Source organism: Typopeltis vanoorti, chromosome 13 (genome assembly GCF_054136105.1).
Source record: "Typopeltis vanoorti isolate ZY-2024b chromosome 13, IOZ_Tvanoo_1.0, whole genome shotgun sequence".
NCBI lineage: Eukaryota > Metazoa > Arthropoda > Arachnida > Uropygi > Thelyphonidae > Typopeltis > Typopeltis vanoorti.
Genome location: NC_143561.1, coordinates 27220751 through 27240564, shown reverse-complemented (window position 1 = coordinate 27240564; position 19814 = coordinate 27220751). Strand labels below are relative to the sequence as shown.

General features: G+C 34.8%; 1 protein-coding gene across 1 annotated transcript in view; it reads left to right on the top strand.

The window, feature by feature from the left end:
* Positions 1-19814, top strand: part of PAN3 (Poly(A) specific ribonuclease subunit PAN3) — a 339191-nt gene that overhangs the window by 253936 nt on the left and 65441 nt on the right. Inside the window, exon 13 of the mRNA XM_090403152.1 lies at positions 19294-19433. Within this exon, the coding sequence (XP_090259278.1) occupies positions 19294-19433 (140 nt within the window). The remainder of the gene's footprint in view (positions 1-19293; positions 19434-19814) is intronic.

Sequence of the window (19814 nt, the reverse complement as noted above, 5' to 3'; positions counted from 1 at the left end):
CAGTGAAGTTTTCATCTCTTGCATCGGTTCTCATTCAATTTTTGAATGAGAACCGATTCTTAACAAAGCTCAAAAATTGCCTTCATTGGCGATTGGCTCCTGTTCAAATGAAAATTCTCCATGATCACGATGTGCTCTCAAGGGTATATTTTGCCGACAACATAAAATTACTGTTTTTATAATTGGTTCTAATCATTTCCGATTAACTGCAGCTTGTGATGCACTATCTACATCAATTTGCCGATTGATTGGAATACATTTGCTATCTCGAATATTGTTTAGCCTTTCATAAGTCATAACAGCCTTTATATGATATTTTGTTTTTTGATGATTATTAAATTTCTCAATGACTTTCTTCCAGTTATTATAACCTTGCGTAACTAACTGCCCAGGTACTTCAGATTTAGATTTTCCAACATTAGCAGGTGCAAAAAACACGACACACAATATTTACAGTTCGCACTATTTTCAACTTGAGAGTACACAAGCCATGTAAATTTTTCAAACTATGTGTATTGAAAACTTCCGCTGTGAATCGCAGCACAGGTTGCAGGAAAATTAAAATTTGGTTCTGGTTTCCACAACTTGTTCACAATATCTAAATTATCGTAAGAATTAAATCTTTGTTCTTTCAACAATGCGATGTCGTGAGAATTGTTAATAACTAAGGAAGTACTTTCTTCTTGATAATTCGATGGTTTTGTCTGACCTACTACTGGGGAATCCAAATCCAATATTGAATCAATCTTTTTTGGTTTTTTTGAAATAGTTCAATAAAATACTCTGCGTATGTTTCTCAGCCATAATTTGAAGCATAAAATCCAAAAAATAAAATAGAATCTTTTACAAATTTAACTTTAAAATGTTATTGAAGAATTTACATACAGTAAAGGTTACCTTCAGAGATGGAAAGCTAAGTTTCAAGTTCAAGACATGCTTTTCAACAAACTCAGTGCAAAATAGCAGAATACGAGCGTATCGCACGACCTATGACAGAGCATCTGCAATGATTTGCCAGTACATGATACCCGTGATCCTTTCTGGCCCGGCTCGGACAGCTATAGAACAGCATTTCTCACCCTTTCTAAGCCCAAGGACCTAATAAAATGCCTAAAACCATTCTATGGACCACTAAATTATGTAATTTTTTTAAAAAAAACGTATGTGGGGATTCCAACGTTTGGGAAAAACTGTGCCATTTATAACATAATAAATCTGAAAGCATATTTTGAATATATATGAAAACATAATTAACTTGGAAGTAATGGATTGAAAGTGTATCATCATTATGTTACTGTTTACTTTTAATGAGATGGATGAGTTTCTCCGCCTTGCAGAGTTGCTGGATATCTGGCTCAATATTGGTCAACTTCAGTCGAAGATCGGCACACACACACTAAGACGAATTCTGTATTTTGTTTTTATTTGAAGGAACGATGAAAATCCTTTCTCACAAAGGTAGGTTGTAGAAAACTGTATGACGGTTTTCGATGCTTCTTCAGATAATTCGGGAAATTCACTTCTCACTGAAGGCGAGATCCAGAATCGATCCAAACCACGATCACGGAATTGCATTTTAAGCCCACGGTCACTTGAAAGCTCAATTATTATTATTATTTGACACCTTCAGGGAGTCCAAAGACTCATTGAGGGAGAGTGTGCCAACAGCATCGAACGATTGGTCTCCTTCCAACTACTAACCGCGCTCATACTTACTTAACTGAGCCATTAGTAGCAGAGGCTCTACCAATCGACCAACCTTTGCCGGCAGAAATATCAAAAAAAGAACAATTAGCTGTTCTTTTTTCGATAACGCAAGGTTGAAGCTAAATCGTGAACCCCCAGAAATTTCTTATAAAAGTTATTCGGAAAATATGTTTCAAAATTCAGTTTCAGAGTTTTGAGGTGGACACAAACCCTATCCTAGTGGTTAAATTCTAAACTAATAAGTTTCGGGGCCCTATACAAAATAACCAATTGCATTTACCTTTTGAATACTATCCGGGGAAGCTCCAAACCTCCGCATCCCTTTCATCACGCAGCGTTTGTAATCAGGCTACTGTTGATATTGACTTTATATACACATTCAAAACTGTAAACATTTGTTGAATAATAACACAATAATGTAGGCATAATTACCGTAAAGGGAGAAAAGTCGCAAAACAGAAAAATGTTCCTACAAAATAAGCAATTGTATTTACCTTTGAATGCAATCCACTGGTCGAGTGTCCAGCAAGTCAGCAAATCTTTCCTTTCGTTCAGGATATTAATATTATCGCATTGCAACTGATGAGATTTCTGTGTTTCTGTGGATTCGTTACAGACCTGTTTCTCTTCAGAAATCACACACAAACTGTCATTACAAACTCGTTTTGTATTATCACTGTCATCTGAGCTATTTTTCGTTTAAAGAAGGCACCAATGTACTTATCCATAATTGAAATACTGTAATTACTCGCATATAACTCGCACCCCTGATTTTACTTTTCGAAAAAATAAATTAAAAGTTTTGCATATACCTCGCAAATGAAAAAAAGCTGAAACACGGTCAGAGGAGCATGGCGATAGTAACTTGCTCCTGTGGTAAACAACACACCTCCCTAATAGTCACTATATTGCAGAGGCAAGAAAAACAAGTACTGTAATTTTATTATGTCAGTGAATAAGGTACCAGCAGCCTGTGTAATATATTTCTCAACAAATAGTGCAATTAGAGACAACTGGGATAAAAACGACACTATTAATGAATCACATGTCCTTTCATATAGAAACTATGCTATATAGACTCAAACAAAACCATATGTTGCACTGGCAAACACAGTATCTAACTAAAAACTATTGTTATTAATTTGATGTGTGCGAGTTCGCTCACCGCAAAGCAGCAATAACATTCAACCGAACTTGTTAAAATTCGAAAACGTGTTAAAACTAAGAAATATATATATAGCGAATATTGTTATGGCAGTTTCACATATGGAATTCGGTTGATGAGAGTTAGCATTTCAACTCAACTGGCAGCTTGCTTTTATCTTTCCGTCGTGTGATTTCCAAAAAAATATATAAATACTGGGGTTAACTCACAACACACTTTGTGCAAGTATTACTTAGCATTTCTGAAGATATATTGAGCCTTCGTAATTAAAATGAAAAGCCAAACGGCTAGTTTTCTGGCAACTTAATAAGTTGCCAGAAATATTATTAAAGGGATAAAAATCCTATGTTTTTATATAGCCAGTAAGTGAAACTCAAGATCTAGAACTACGATCTATGAGTTTCAATGCCGAAAAACTATCAGCGAAGGCAATTCGAAGCAAAGGTGGAGCAAGCTCCCTCACTATTCTTGATATTCTCTCATAATGTAAAACACAGCTCCTAAGAGATAAAAAACATAGGATTTTTATCCCTTTAATAAATATTGAGCCTTCGTTGAAGGAGGAAAACCTTCAACCATAAAAATGAATAAACAACAAGCAATTGGTTGAAATGTGGATAATACATGTTCACTTCAAATCTGACAAAACAGCAAGGGAAGGTGAAAGCAATAAAACCATATTGTTGTTCATTTCACCCCTCTTATTACTCATCATTCTGCCACTACAAATTAAAATAGTGGCAGAATGTTCATGAAATGAACATTCTGCTGCTATTTTTTTTTTTTAAATCTCCATTTGATTTCAATAATGTTTACTTATTCAATTTTAATTTGTTTTGTTTGGATAATTAAAATTTGGTTAATTTAAGTCTGCCTGTGGACCATCTGTCCCATCGTCACGGACCATAGGCTGAGAAATGCTGCTATAGGGTAGTCTCACCTTATGTGACCCTTAATTCATAAGTAATATAGAAATAGAAGACATGACACAACAGAAATAAAAAAAATGAATTTTAATTAGGAAAAGTATTTTGGAAATTTTTTCTAGTGTTTTCTAACTTTTTTTTGGAGGGGGCCTTGGGCCCCCCCTCCCTGGGTGCACCACTGAATACAAAGCACAGGCAAGAAAGATGACCAGCATGATAAGGAAGGCAAAATCAGATCATGAGAAGAAATTAGCTGAGCAAGCCAAAGAGTACTTTCACTATGTGACAAGTAAAAGGAAGAATGACAATGGAAGTATAACTTTAACTAGTACTAATGGTAGAAAGGTGACAGAAGCAGACAAAATGGTTGTTATTACATGGCCACTATGCAAAGGTCTCTCCAAGTGATCATGTTACTGTGACAGATGTGAAAGGACTAATGGGGGAATAGAAGTCGGTGAATTGGAAGTATTTAGGATATTGCAGAATATCAATGCAAATGTGACGATGGGATTAGATGGGATATCAGCATATTATGTGAATGTGCAAAGAAATTCCTCTGACTAAGCTGTTTTACTTAAGCTTCAGCTCTGGTCAAGTCCCAAGAGAGTGGAAGGAGGACAAAATAGCTCCATTGCATGGAGGGTGCTGTAAGACTGAGGTAGCAGATTATGGACCAGTCAGTATCTCAGGACTGGTGTTAAAGGTATTGGAAAAGTTAGTCACAGAATTGAAAAATAAGATTATGATACTCTGTGAAGGGGAGCATGGTTTTTGTGAAGGATAGTCATATCTTAGTAATTTACTTGCTTATTATAATAGAGTGATAGATGAGTCAGATAAAGGGAATGTAACACAGTGATACTACTGGATTTTGCATAATTATTTGACAGAATACCACATGGACCTCTGTTATACAAATTGTTTCAAATAGGAGTGAATGTGAATCTAATGATATAGATACACGGGTGAGTAATGGATAAATACCAAAGAGTAGTATCTGAGGAAGCAGAATCTAAGAGAAAGCAGAGGATGTGCTGTTGGACTCTGTTATTCTTAAAACAGTTATTTATAATTGTTTTAGGAATTTATTTTTGTTGTTATTATTATTGTTATTTATGTTACTATTATTAAGATAATAATTAGTTAATAAGTTAGAAATACACTTTCATTAATACAGACCAGTATTTTACAAATAAACATTTATTAAAACCTACCAGTTTCGCCAGCAAACTGTCTGGCTTTTTCAAGGTATTACGGAGATATGAAAGTAAATGCAAATTAAAAGGAACATAAAAAACGTTGTAAACCAAACTAGTATCTATGGTTACACGTTTCGCGTGACAAAGATGGCTTATTGTTCTTATTCATTATCACGCATGCGCGTTTGTTGTAGACTTGCAATGTGATTACTGGCCAGCTGCAGTTCAGATTGACTGAGAGAGAGGATCAAGTTTTTCCACGAACTGTTGAGAATTATACCCTGATTTCTGTTGAGGTTTCCGCCGGTTATTAGTACTATTGTGGCTTCCTTAAAAACACGATGCCTGTAGTCGTCATCGAGATATGGCATGGAGCTGTTTTGCCAATCTATCGTTTGGTTAGACGTGCAGAAATGATGTGCTAAGCCGGAAGAAATGCTTCTGTTGTGGTTTACATCACCAACATGTTCTTTTTGTCTAATTTCTAAACTTCGTGAAGTTTGTCCAATGTAGGCAAGACCACAGGAGCAGGGAATGTAATATACTCCTGGATATTTGTAGAAAGGAACTTTATCTTTTGGAGATCCTAAAACTTGTCTGATGTTGGTGGTTGGTTTGAAGACCACTCTGATGTTGTTGGCTCTTAGTATTCTTGCTATTTGATAAGAAATTGACTTGATGAAAGGTATCACTACAGTAGAAACGTGCTGACGGTGGGATTCTTCTTGTCTGGGGTTGTCATTGTATAGATATTTTTTGATGATGTTTTGAGGGTATCCATTTTGTGATAATGTGTTGGCTATTAGTGAGAGTTCATTCTGTGTATCCTCCTCTTCTGATATAAACTTTTTGGCTCTATGTTTCAACATGTGGATAATACTCAGTTTGTGTGACTTGTGATGGTTTGAAGTATAGTGAAGATATCTTCCAGTATCTGTGGGCTTTCTGTAAATGGATAATTTGACACTGTTAGGTTGTTTTTTTATCAAAATATCTAAAAAATGTAGTTGGTTGTTGTTTTCTACTTCCAGAGTGAATTTTATCTTGCTATGTATTGAGTTGATTTTATCCACAAACGATTTAAGGTTGTCTAAGCTGTCTTGCCATATGATGAATATATCACCCACATATCTCCACCATGTAGATGGTTTCGGAGAGATTGCAGAGAGAATTTCTTTTTCAAGTTTTTCCATGAAAAGGTCTGCACAAGATGGTGATAGTGGGCTTCCCATTGCTAGGCCTTCTAATTGTTGGTATATGGTGTTGTTAACTTTGAAGAAATTAGATTGAAGGCAGCGTCTAAACATCTGTGTGATGTCTAGAGGAAAGAGGTCTTGGATGATGTTTATTACCTCGTCTACTGGAACATTGGTAAAAAGGGATACAACATCTAGGCTGGCTAGCATGTCAGATGTTTAGACACTGCCTTCAATCTAATTTCTTCAAAGTTAACAACACCATATACTACATAGTCGCAAGAGAAAAGGTTCTCAAACCACTACAGTTATATGGAGCGAATGTAACATTACACAGAATAGTATGTAGTTTAAGTTGCAAGTCATCAGCTAGAATAAACAAGATATACAACTTGGTTTGATGTAAAATCAAATGTTAGACAAAAGTGCATGCCATCTCTACTATTAAGCATTATCTGTATGGATCACATTATGGAGAAAAGTGGCATTAAACCTGATATCAGATTTGGAGGTACTCAGCTTAGCTCTTGGTTTGATTCAGTCAGAAAACTAACCTAGCTCTTTACCTTCTGCCAGTGACATACTTCCAAATAAATCCAGCGAAAGTGTTCTAAATAGATTGAGTAACAGCTGCTGCAACAAATTTGGCATGAAAATCTTCAATAAAAACACAGACTAGCCAAGAACATCATCTATATTCTTAATGAAGAACCTATAGCACAAGTAAAATATTTCACTTTTAGATACAATTTTTAGTGAATGTGGCAAATTAAATATGGAAATAAAGTAAAATGAGCAATCTGGTGGAGAGCCAATTGAATAAATTTATATGGGATGTGAAAGAAATTAACCAGAAACTGAACTAGCAGCATAAAAAAATGGTTACTGAAATAAAGAGCCACTAGGCGTCACTTCGGTGATGTAAAATTATTTAAATTAAGGGGATGTTAAATCCCACATTATTTCAAAGCCGAATAAGAAACTCAAAGACAGAAATCCAAGAGTTGCATTGTTATGATTTATGAGGTCTGATTCCTAATGATTGGAGTAGAGCTTGCCTAGCACCCATATATGAAAAATAAATAAAACAATGTGAAAACTATAGAAAAATTTCCCTACCTAATGTAAGATGTATGGGAGCATGCTTTGGGAGGAGATTGAAAAAAAAATTGTGGAAGAAAAGGTTGTTGAAGACAAGGAACCGGTTTCAGTTCCTTGTCTCAGTATCTCCCACCATGCAAAGCACATCTCCTTGCAGACATGTATAATGCTATGCATTAAGGGAAGGGCCACTACCCAGACCAGTTTCGTTTAATTTAGTTTAATCCTTTATCCAAGTGTGAGCAAACAAAGTTTGTGCCTGAAAATATCTTCAGGACTGAGGCAAGGTGGTGCATCTGTTGGCAACTCATAGCAAATGTGGACCAAGCTCTCATCACTCCTTGTCTCAGTATCTCCCACTATGCAAAGCACATCTCCTTATGGACATGTATAATGCTATGCATTAAGGGAAGGGCCACTACCCAGACTGGTTTTGTTTAATTTATTTTAATCCTTTATCCAAGTGTGAGCAAAAAAAGCACATCTCCCACTGATAAATGATCCCGATTGATTGACGTGTGCTTAATAGATGAAAAAAGAATTTCTGCATTCTATATGTAGGACAGCCAGTGTAATTCACAATCTCATGGGGCAGTTTATGAATTTTCAGATCATATAAATAAGGATTCCTTCCAAGATCAGCAATCGTCTGTGTTTTGATAGGGTTATAGCTTATTTCCTGATAAGTAGGTGTGTGTGTTGTAAAAAAGATCTATCTTTCATTCATAGTCCATTACAACCAGCTTTTTCCTTTATCCACTTTTGAAATAGATTTGTTTGTTTTTTTCAGTGAAAGCAGTGCACAGAATCTGATTTTCATTGAATAGGCATAATCTTGAAGAATTTCACCTGATGCCAATTAATTTTTCTATCAACAAAATTCCTAATCTTGCTGATACCACAAAAGATGCACTTTTGCCTTTGTCTTTGGCTAGTGTTTATCAGTTTCTTTGCAAATGTAATCTAACATACTTTGGACAGATAAGCTGTTTTGTGGGAAAAAAAAGAATTAGCAAACATCAGTACTACATTGAATACCCTAAACCTGAGACATGTCATCTCGCACAACATGTGATTGAAAACCAATCGTAATATCCTTTGGAATGAGGCTCACTTTCTCCATAGAAGTAATTTTAAACATGAATGTCTCTTCATGCAAAGTTCTGAAGCTCTGTTACACTGGCCTAGCTTGAATTAACACACAATGATTTAATATCTCCTTATTTTAAATAATTTTACATTGCCGAAATGAAGCCTAGTGGCTCTTTATTTCAGTAATTTATTGGTGCACCTTTTTGACAACTCGTATAGCAAAGTATATAATCTCTCTTCGCTATAATCTCAGTATTAACTGGTCTACCTACTCACTGATGAGACCTCAATAAAGTTCGAAACCAGTCTGGGTAGTGACCTTCCACCATAATGTATAACATCATACATCTCCTAGGAGATGTGTTTTACATTATGGGAAATACTAAGAATAGTGATCAGAACTTTACCCACCTTTGCTACGAGTTGCCCTGGTATTGAACCATATGTTTTAGCTTACAGTACAATCTGCCGAAACTTTTATAGTTTGCTATATTCGGCATGAAACTCTTGGATTTCTATCTTTGAGTTTCTTATCAGCTTTTAAATAATGTGGGATTTAATATCCCCTTAATTTAAATAAAAAAATGGCGTTTAAACCAAGTTCAGCTTATGGATTTGGGAGTTGTATTATAAATAATAGATTAAAGACCGAAGACCACAGATATTAGTTTCAAGTAAAATTAGGCATGAGAGAGAAAACACATTAGACACGGTAAATAACATTAATAAAATTAGTATGAATATTTTGTACTGAAATTAACAGTATATCATCAGTTTTGGATGAATAAGCAGTTCAAAGAGACAAAAAAACAACATTCAGTTAACCAAACAGAAAGTGCTGCATGCTAGAAGGATCTTATCAGATATATTCCAAAATATAATAAATTACGAGGGCGGTCTAAAAAGTTCTCAGCCTAACAATGAAAAAATGGATTTATAATTTCAAAAAAAAATTTTTTTTTCAACATAATCTCCCTTAAGACATACATTTATTCCAGGACCATTATCCCGTTCCTCTGGTTCTCAGTAAGAGCTGCAAAATATCCCTCTATAGCTGCAATCACCTCCTGATTCGAAGAAAAATGCTGACCAGTGAAGAAGGTTTTTAGTTTTGGGAAGAGATAGAAGTCAGGGGGAGCCAAATCTGGAGAATATGATGAATGTTCCAACAATTCATAGTGCAGATCCCTTAATTTTCCCATGTGGGCAGGTGCATTGTCCTGATGAAAGATGATTTTTTAATTCTGCAAACCAAGTCTTTTCTCACGAATTTTTTCATCTAGTCTTGGTTAAAAGATCGGAATAATATTCCACAGTTATTGTTTTACCCTTTTCAAGATAATTAATAAACAAAATGCCTTTAGCATCCCAAAACAACGATGCCATGACCTTTCCTGCTGATGGAACCGACTTTGTCTTCTTTCGTGCTGAACAACCGGCTTCCGTCCACTGTTTTGACTACTTTTTGGATTCTGGTATGTAATGGTGAATCCAAGTCTCATCCATAGTAATAAATCGACACGCAAAATCAGTTTTATTCTTGTTAAAATGCTCCAAGCACTGTTCAGAGATTTTCATGCAAGTGCGTTTTTTGATCTGCTGTGAGCAAGCACAGCACCCATCTTGCGCAAAGCTTTTTCATTTGCAATTCTTCATGCAAAATATATCCTACATGTTCTTTTGAAATGCCTATAGTCTCAGCAATTTCATGCACTTTGATTTTCTGGTCATCCAAAACCATATCGTGCACTTGATCAATGATTTCTGGTGTTGTTACACTTTTTGGATGTCCTTCACGTGGATCATCTTCAAAGTTGGTATGGCCATGTTTAAACTTGGCAGCCCATTTCTTAATTGTTGAAAAAGGAAGGAGAAGAGTGCCCATAAACTTTTATGTACTTCGAATGAATTTCTTTTGGAGTTAAACCTTCTTTTACAAAGAATTTTATAACTGCACAATGCTCAATTTTACCCATTTCAAGAAATACAGACAACACTTTTGCTTCAGACAGCTGTATAAAACAAACTACTTTATAGAATGACTTGCAATTAAACCTGGATGGTTATGACAGATGTACCAACTTAGAAAAAAAAAAATGTTGCTAATTGTGTTGCCATCTATGGTCGACACCGAGAACTTTTTATACCACCCTCGTATTTCTGATATTTACTTAGGATAAGAATATCAAACTTTTGGAGAGGGGGGGGGGAGACACACACACATTCATAAAACTATTTCTATGGAGAAAGCAAGCATCATTCCAAATGATATGATTAGTTTCATTCCGTATTGTGCAAGACTAGACCTTTTTTGGTTTAAGGTATTCAATATAGTAGTAATGTTTGCTAATTCTTTTTTCCACAGGATGACCTGTCTGTTCAAAGTATGTTTGATTACAATAAACAAGGAATCTTTTAAACACCAGTCAGAAACAAAGATGAAAGTTTGTTTTGTGTACTTGGTAAGAGATAATAAATTTTTTTGATAAGAAAATATGTGGGTATCAAGTGAAACTTCTTGAATATTCTGCCTACAGGTTCAGTAATATATGGAATTGAAACTATATTCTGTTGAATATCCTTCAGTGTAAAAACACGGGCATCTGTATTATCCATTGAATATGATAAGTGCTGTAACCATTAGTCCATTAAAGTTTTGATGGTCAGAAGTCTTTGTTGAAAGGAGGAAGAAGAACAAAAGTTATGTGCTCTATTAATTAAAGATTGGACAATCCTGATTTTTTTTGGGGGGGGGGGTTAGTGTGATGAGAACTTTATATATATATATCATCATCATCATCAAATTCTTGCCATGTACCCTCAAGGGGGTGTAGAGGATATGATACTACTACATGAAAAAAAATTACATTATTACTAACTTCCTATCCACAATTTTCCTCCAAATCAATCTGTTACTTGTCAAGACTCCAACATTATCAGATCTTATATTTCTAATGTCTAAGGCACTTTGTACTGTATCAATCCACCTATATCTTGGTCTTCCTCTGAGTCGTTTTCCTGCCAACCTGACAGAGAACACTTGTTTTGCTAATCCTTCCTCGCCCATTCTGTTTAAGTGACCATACCACCTGAGATTACCTCTGCTAACGCATTCCTGGATGCTGACAATGTCAAGTTCTTTCCTAATATCCTCGTTTTTAATATGATATTGCCATTGATGCCATCTGTTCACACCTATAATCTTTCTCAGGACTCTCATATCTGCGGTCTCTAGTCTTTGGTCAAGTGTTTTACTTCTGACCCAGCTCTCAGATCCATAAGTTAAAACTGGTTTGAACACTGTCTTGTATATAGCTAATTTAGTGTTCCGACTAATTTCTCTCTTATTCCATATGAATTTATTCAATTGACTTGCTACCATACCAGCTTTGCTGATTCTGTTGTCTATTTCTATATTTAATTTACCATCTTCAGTAAAAATCATGCCTAAGCAGCTGAAATGTTTTACTTGTTCCACAGGTTCTCCATTCACAACAGAGTTGACATTTTCAATGATTCTGCCTATTTTCATTGTCTTTGTCTTTTTATTGCTGACCTTCATACTATTTCGAAAAATCGTGCCTAAGTAGCTGAAATGTTTTACTTGTTCTATAAGTTCTCCGTACACAACGCAGTTGACATTTTCAACGATTCTACCTATTTTCATTGTCTTTTTATTGCTGACCTTCATACCATATCTATTACAACAGTTATTCAATTTAGTCAGAGAATCTTGCAGACTTGTAGCAGATTTATTTAGAAGTATAACATCATCCGCATAAAGCAAAGAGCTGACATTAACATCTCCAATGTTGATATCATGTTTAATACCACTTTCCTTCAAAATGTGACCCATATAGATAATGAATATCAGACGGGATAATGTACATCCTTGTCTCACACCAGATTTAACATTAAACCATCTTCCTGTACTTCCTTCAATTCTAACTGCTGACTTACAACTCAAATAAAGACTAAGTATTGCTTGATATAATGCCCTTTTGACACCATATAACTGTAGCGTATTGAATAACCTCTCTCTTGGCACCTTGTCATGTACCTTTTCCAAATCGACAAAACTTAAATACAGATCTTTGTTATATTCCCATGCCTTTTCAACTATTTGTCGTAAAGTGAAGATCTGATTCTGACAGCCTCTGTTTGGCCTGAATCCAGCTTGTTCTTCACCAAGCTTTTCTTCCACAATTCTTCTCCGCTGTTTCTTAAGTATACTTGCATAGATCTTGCCAGGAACACTCAGTAGGGAAATACCTCTGTAATTCTCACATTCAGTTTTATTTCCCTTTTTATATATGGGTACTATTAGAGCTCTACTCCAATCATCGGGAATTTGTCCCTCTGTCCAGGCATACTTCAACATTTCTGGTCGAATATCATCTACTCCTGCTGCCTTTCCACATTTCAAGCCTTTGATTGCTTTTTCTACTTCAAGTATGGATATGCATTCCTGACTGCATGCCTGGTCAGTGTTTTTTACAACTGTGCTGTCATCACTGCTTGTTTCATTTAGCAGTTTTTCAAAGTAATTACTCCATACTTCAAGGATATCTTTTTCTCTCATTTTCATGTCACCTTTATCATCTCTAACTCCTTTTACAGCACTTTCCTCCATTCCTAAGAAGCTTAGGAATGGAGGAAATAATTCTTCAATAACCTCCAGAATATTTTGCCACCTTCCTGATATTTATTTTCTATATTCTTGCCAAAGTCCTCCCATGACTTTTGTTTATCTAGTTTTACACAGTGTTTAGCATTCTTGCATTTGTCTCTATATTCTCTAAGAGCACAAGCTGACTTATTTGACAGGAACTATATATCAATAATATATATATCAATCTGCCAGTAAAATTAGGTTTCTGCTATATACACTGGTTGACAAAGTACCAGAATCCATGTGAGTAAGTACTCTTTTTCAATGGTGAACTGAATATGTGGATGCAGACTATTAGTTCGATGTAGAAAGGTGGTTAATTCATTTTCAAATGAGGCCAAATGGTAAATATATCATCTAAATTAACAGCCTAGTTGGCCGAGTCGTTAGCATATCTGCTCTCCAGCCAAAAGGCTGAGGGTTTGAATCCTACAATGGGTGGTAGATGGTGTTGGTGTAGATGATGATGGTAGTTCAGTGCTTTTGTAATTCGTGACTTGAGTGGTGGAGACAGAGTTGTAGAGTAGGTGGACTCCCTGGAGGTGTCACGTAATAATAATAATAATGTCAAACTTAGAAAGAATATTGGAGATAAAGGGTGGAGAACAGAGTTTATAGATGCTATTTTTCCATCTAAAATATTCTGATTGTGTAACAAATTCAAATATCTTCACAACATCCAGAGGGAAATCGTCATAAGCAAATAGTCCTAGTCAAGGAGATGTTAGTGAACAGAGAAACAATGTAAATGCTGACTGAAATTTGAGATGCTTGCATGAAATAGCCTTAATTTTTTCAGCAAAATATGCAGAATTCTTGATAAATGATCCTGATTGATTGACGTGTGCTTAATAGAGGGGAAAAGAATTTCTACATTCTATATGTAGGACAGTCAGTATAGTTCACAATCTCATGCGGCAGTTTATGAATTTTCAGATCATAAAAAATAAGGATTCCTTCCAAAATCAGCAATTGTCTGTGTTTAGATAGGGTTATAGCTTATTTCCTTATAAGTAGGTTTGTGTTGTAAAAAAGAAGGTCTATCTTTCTTTCATAGTCATCTGTCCATTACAACCAGCTTTTTCCTTTATCCACTTTTGAAATGTGTTTTTTTCAGTGAAAGCAGTGCACAGAATCTGATTTTCATTGAATAGGCATAATCTTGAAGAAATTTCACCCTGATCCCATTTATTTTTCTATCAACAAAATTTCTAATCTTGCTGATACCACAAAAGATGCACTTTTGCCTTTGTCTTTGGCTGGTGTTTATCGTATTCTTTATGAATGTAAGTTAACATACTTTGGACAGATAAGCTGTTTTGTGGGGAAAAAAAAAAATTAGCAGACATCAGTACTGCATTGAATACCCTAAACCTGAGACACGTCATCTCGCACAACATCAGATTGAAAACCAATCTTAATATCCTTTGGAATTAGGCTCACTTTCTCCATAAAAGTAATTTTAAACATGAATGTTTCTGCATACAAAGTTCTGAAGCTCTATTACACTGGCCTAGCTTGAATTAAAATGATGGTCTCTCCTCTTGCTCTCTTGTTCCCCTCGCCCCTCACTTTCCTGGAAGATTGGGAGATTCTTGTCCTGTGTAAATATCAGAAATTATCATCATCATCAAATTCCTGGAATTTGATGATGGTGATACTATATGATAAGGATATGATAGTACTACATGAAAAATTTACATCATTACTAACTTACTATCTACAATTTTCCTCCAAAACAGTCTGTTACTTGTCAAGACTCCAACATTATCAGCTCTTATATTTCTATCGTCTAAGGCACTTTGTATCGTATCAATCCACTTATATTTTGGTCTTCCTCTGGATTGTTTTCCTGCCAACCTGGCAGAGAATACTTGTTTTGCTAATCTTTCCTCGCCCATTCTGTTTAAGTGACCATACCACCTGTGATTAGCTCTGCTAACGCATTCCTGGATGCTGACAATGTCAAGTTCTTTCCTAATATCCTCGTTTTTAATATGATATTGCCATTGATGCCATCTGTTCACATCTCTAATCTTTCTCAGCACTCACATATGTGTGTTTTCTAGTCTTTGGTCAAGTGTTTTACTTCTGACCCGGCTCTCAGATCCATAAGTTAAAACTGGTTTGAACACTGTTTTGTATACAGCTAATGCAGTTCTGACTCATTTCTCTCTTATTCGATATGAATTTATTCAGTTGACCTCCCATACCATACCAGCTTTGTTGATTCTGTTGTCTATTTCCATATTTAATTTACCATCTTCAGTAAAAATCGTGCCTAAGTAGCTGAAATGTTTTACTTGTTCCACAGATTCTCCATTCACAACACAGTTGATATTTTCAATGCTTCTACCTATTTTCATTGTCTTTGTCTTTTTATTGCTGACCTTCATACCATATCTATTACAACAGTTATTCAATTTAGTAAGGGAATCTTGCTAACTTGTAGTGGATTTATTTAGAAGTATAACATTGTCTGCATAAAGCAAAGAGCATGCATTAACATCTCCAATTCTGATATCATGTTTGAAATACCACTTTCCTTCATAATGTGATCCATATAGATAATGAATAACAGAGGGGATAATGTACATCCTTGTCTCACACCATATTTAACATTAAACCATCTTCCTGTACTTCCTTCAATTCTAACTGCTAACTTGAATAAAGACTAAGTATTGCTTGATATAATGCTCCATTGACACCATATAACTGCCGCGTATTGAATAGCATCTCTCTTGGCACCTTGTCATATGCCTTTTCCAGATCGACAAAACTTAAATACAGATCTTTGTTATATTTCCATGATTTCTCATGGGAATATAACAAAGATATATTCCATCAACTATTTGTCGTAAAGTGAAGATCTGATCCTGACAGCCTCTATTTGGCCTGAATCCAGCTTGTTCTTCACCAAGCTTTTCTTCCGCAATTCTTCTCAACCGTTTCTCAAGTATACTGGCATAAATCTTGCCAGGAACACTCAGTAAGGAAATACCTCTGTAATTCTCACATTCAGTTTTATTTCCCTTTTTATGTATGGGTACTAGGAGATCTCTACTCTAATCATCGGGAATTCGTACCTCTGTCCACTCTTTCTGAACTATGCAGTGCAGCCACTGTATGACTTTTATACCACCGTACTTCAGCATTTGTGGTCGAATATCATCTACTCCTGCTGCCTTTCCACATTTCAACCCTTTGATGGATTTTTCTATTTCAAGTATGGATATGTATTCCTGACTGTATGCCTGTTGAGTGTTTTTTACCACTGTGCTATCACTGCTAAATTTCATTTAGCAATTTTTTGAAGTAATTTCTCCATACTTCAAGGATATCTTTTTCTCCTGTTTTCATGTCACCTTTATCATCTCTAAGTCCTTTTACAGCACTCTTTCCTCCATTTCTAAGCTTCTTCAACAACCTCAAGAATATTGTGCCACCTTCTTGATATTTATTTTCTATGTTCTTGCCAAAGTCCTCCCATGACTTTTGTTTAGCTAGTTTTACATAGTGTTTAGCTTTCTTACATTTGTCTCTGTATTCTCTAAGAGCACAAGCTGACTTATTTGCCAGGAACTTTTGATATGCATTCTTCTTTTCCTTCACTGACTCTTTAACTTCCTGCGTCCACCATGGAGTTCTGATTTTTCTATCCTTGCAGACAACTTCACATGCCTCTCTGGCTGAATCAATCAGGGTTTTCTTCAAGGCCTGCCACTGAATCCTCAAGGTTTGTTTCCTGTTCTCAAACCCTTTCTTTTTTTCTTCAATAATCTTTGTGTGTTTTAGTCTACAGTTCACATCTGAGAGCTTCTCAACTTTTATTCTCTTTAAAACTTTCTTACATGTAATTCTTTTCAATATGAAATTCAATTTTATTCTGCTCAAGACTAAATAGTGATCACTTCCAATTTCAAATCCTCTGTACGCTCTGATGTCCTGCACCAGGGAGAAAACATCACTATCAACAATAACATAGCCAATGAGACTTTTCTTATCCATCAGAAATTATATATATTTAATATGATCCTTATGTAGCACTTGCTGTTGTATTTGTGTTGTATTCTGTTTTTGAATTGCTTGTTTATTCCATGATGTAGAGTTACTTTCCATATGAAATATTTGTGCTCAGTTTATTAATTATTTTTCTAATGTGTTTTCTCTCTCAATTACTACATCACATTAATTTAGACGAATGAACAGATGGTATCAAATAGTAGAATCATATGAAATTTGAAGATATTAGAAAATAATTTCATGTTAACCAGATCTGTGATATGGTTAAGATCTGTGTTTTATGTTGCTCATGCACATGCTTGATTACCTTTCTCTTTATATATACTTCATAACATTTTCTTCTTTTGCAACTCCTGTGTGTAACGATGCTATCAGTCCATTGAACTCCCACCCACGTGATTTATTCTCCTAAGCCCCCGATATGTAAGCCAGTACTGATTTCTTTAAATACCACTTGATCATTTTTCATACATTACTAATGTTCTTCCCTTGCAGTTTCTTAAGCTGTGATGCTGCTCTCAACTGCCTCCTGAGTTAACATTGAGTTTGTCATAATTATCAGTTTTGTAGTTCTATATATACACTTTCTTAATTCAAATTCTGTGTATGTGTGTAGTGTTTCCATTTCTAGGTCAGTCACTTTCTCCCCAGTCAGAGCCAAATTAGTTATATTTGATTATGGACAAATTCCCTGCTACGGTCATCAGATCACATACTCTCAAACCCCTGGTACCTTCCATAATTTTATTTTCTTCCTTCTGTGACCTCATAGCTGAATTCACTCATGATGATTACTTACCCTGTACTCACTGAGCTAATTTGCAGTGCATGTCACCCATATCTCCTCATATTTTCCTTGGTCTCTTTACAGAAGTGTGAAATGAAAGTCAACAGGACAAAATATAGTTTGTCCTGTTGACTGTTATATCACACCAAAATAGCTTCAAATGCACTTCTTCCTTGAAGTACCTTCTTATTGAACCTATACGTTTGCTGATTGTAGTTCTGTTGTCATTAAAAAGCACTCCTCCTCAAGTTCTGTTCTCTGTACCTCCCAGAAAATTGAATATCCTTTACATTCTATTTCTAGATTAATATCTTCCTCATTGAAATCTCACTGCTTATAATTTTTGGCCAATTCAAGCTTTGTGCCAAAAACTTTCTTTTATTCCTAATACTTTGGCATTAGTTTACATGCATTACAATATCCCTTTGTGCCCACAAGTACCCTTGAATCTTTTAATGAGTGTGTCATTCAGATTTGAGACTTGAGAAACTGCTTTCATGTTCTGTGTTTCTCAATCGAAATCTTTTTCATCAAAATGCCAAATATTTGCTTAGTGTCTTGTAATATCAATTCCTACTACATCACAAAAATCATGAACTGTTTTATTAATTATATTAGAAATAATATAAACTTTTTTTTTCAAAGTGAAGTTGTATTAAAACATGCAAGAAATGGGTATGATTCGTACTAGTAATAACTGCTAAATTTTATGTTGTGGTTTAGTAATTTGATGAAGCATGAATGTTGTCCTTAGCAGCCTTAATAAGCAGTTTCTTTTTGTGTTAGCATGAACTGATCTAAGATTGATGGAATTTTTTTCATCAGGAAAAAATGAAGAAAGAAATAGGAAGAAAAAATAATAGTGATTAAAATGAAATTTACTTCATCTGATGTAATTACGTTATTAACATTATTAATAACATTAGTCCCAGATTTGTGGATTCTAAAATAGCTTAACTTATCTCCTCACCTCATTATTATTTTTCTTTTTTTTGTATTAATTACTTGATTATATTTCCAGTAGGTTGGAGGTTTGTACACTGTTTCATATCAGCATATGTTTGAGCATTGGGAAATTTAAATCTTCAAGTTTTAAAAATAACATATATTGCCAGTTTCTCAAATGCTTGCCATTACCTTTTGTTTTGGAAATGTGTAAGAAAATAATAAATAACTGCTTTCATAATAATTTTAATTTTTTTTAATAATTAAAAAAAAATCAAAATGATAACAAAGAGAAAAAATAGAGAGAAGTTGGTGAAATCTAATAAATTAGCTTGTTAAAAGTTTAAAAAAATAGTTAAAAGTCAGTTATAGTTTTAGCATTCTTTAATACCATTCTTACCATTTCCATTAATAACATTATTTTAACATTATTTAATACTTCTAGTATTACTAATCAAATTTTTTCTTTTTTGTTAGCAAGAAGACTTGGTATCATTTGGAAAAGTCGTTCTTTCTTTAGCATGTAATTCCCTAGCAGCTCTGCAAAGACAAAATCTTCAAACATCGATGGATCTAGTAGCAAGGAATTATTCTGCGGATCTCAGAAATCTAATTCTGTGGGTTTAAATAAATTAGTTTTTTTTTAAACTTTTCAAGAAAAACAGAGAGATTGTTGTGTTTATAATTTTAATTTATTTAAAAATAGGTGTTTATCTAAATTCCTGACATGTACCCTCAAGGGGTGTACAGGATATGATAGTACTACATGAAAAATTTACATCATTACTAACTTCCTATCCACAATTTTCCTCCAAATCAGTCTGTTACTTGTCAAGACTCCAACATTATCAGATCTTATATTTCTAATGTCTAAGGCACTTTGTACTGTATCAATCCACCTATATCTTGGTCTTCCTCTGAGTCGTTTTCCTGCCAACCTGGCAGAGAACACTTGTTTTGCTAATCCTTCCTCGCCCATTCTGTTTAAGTGACCATAC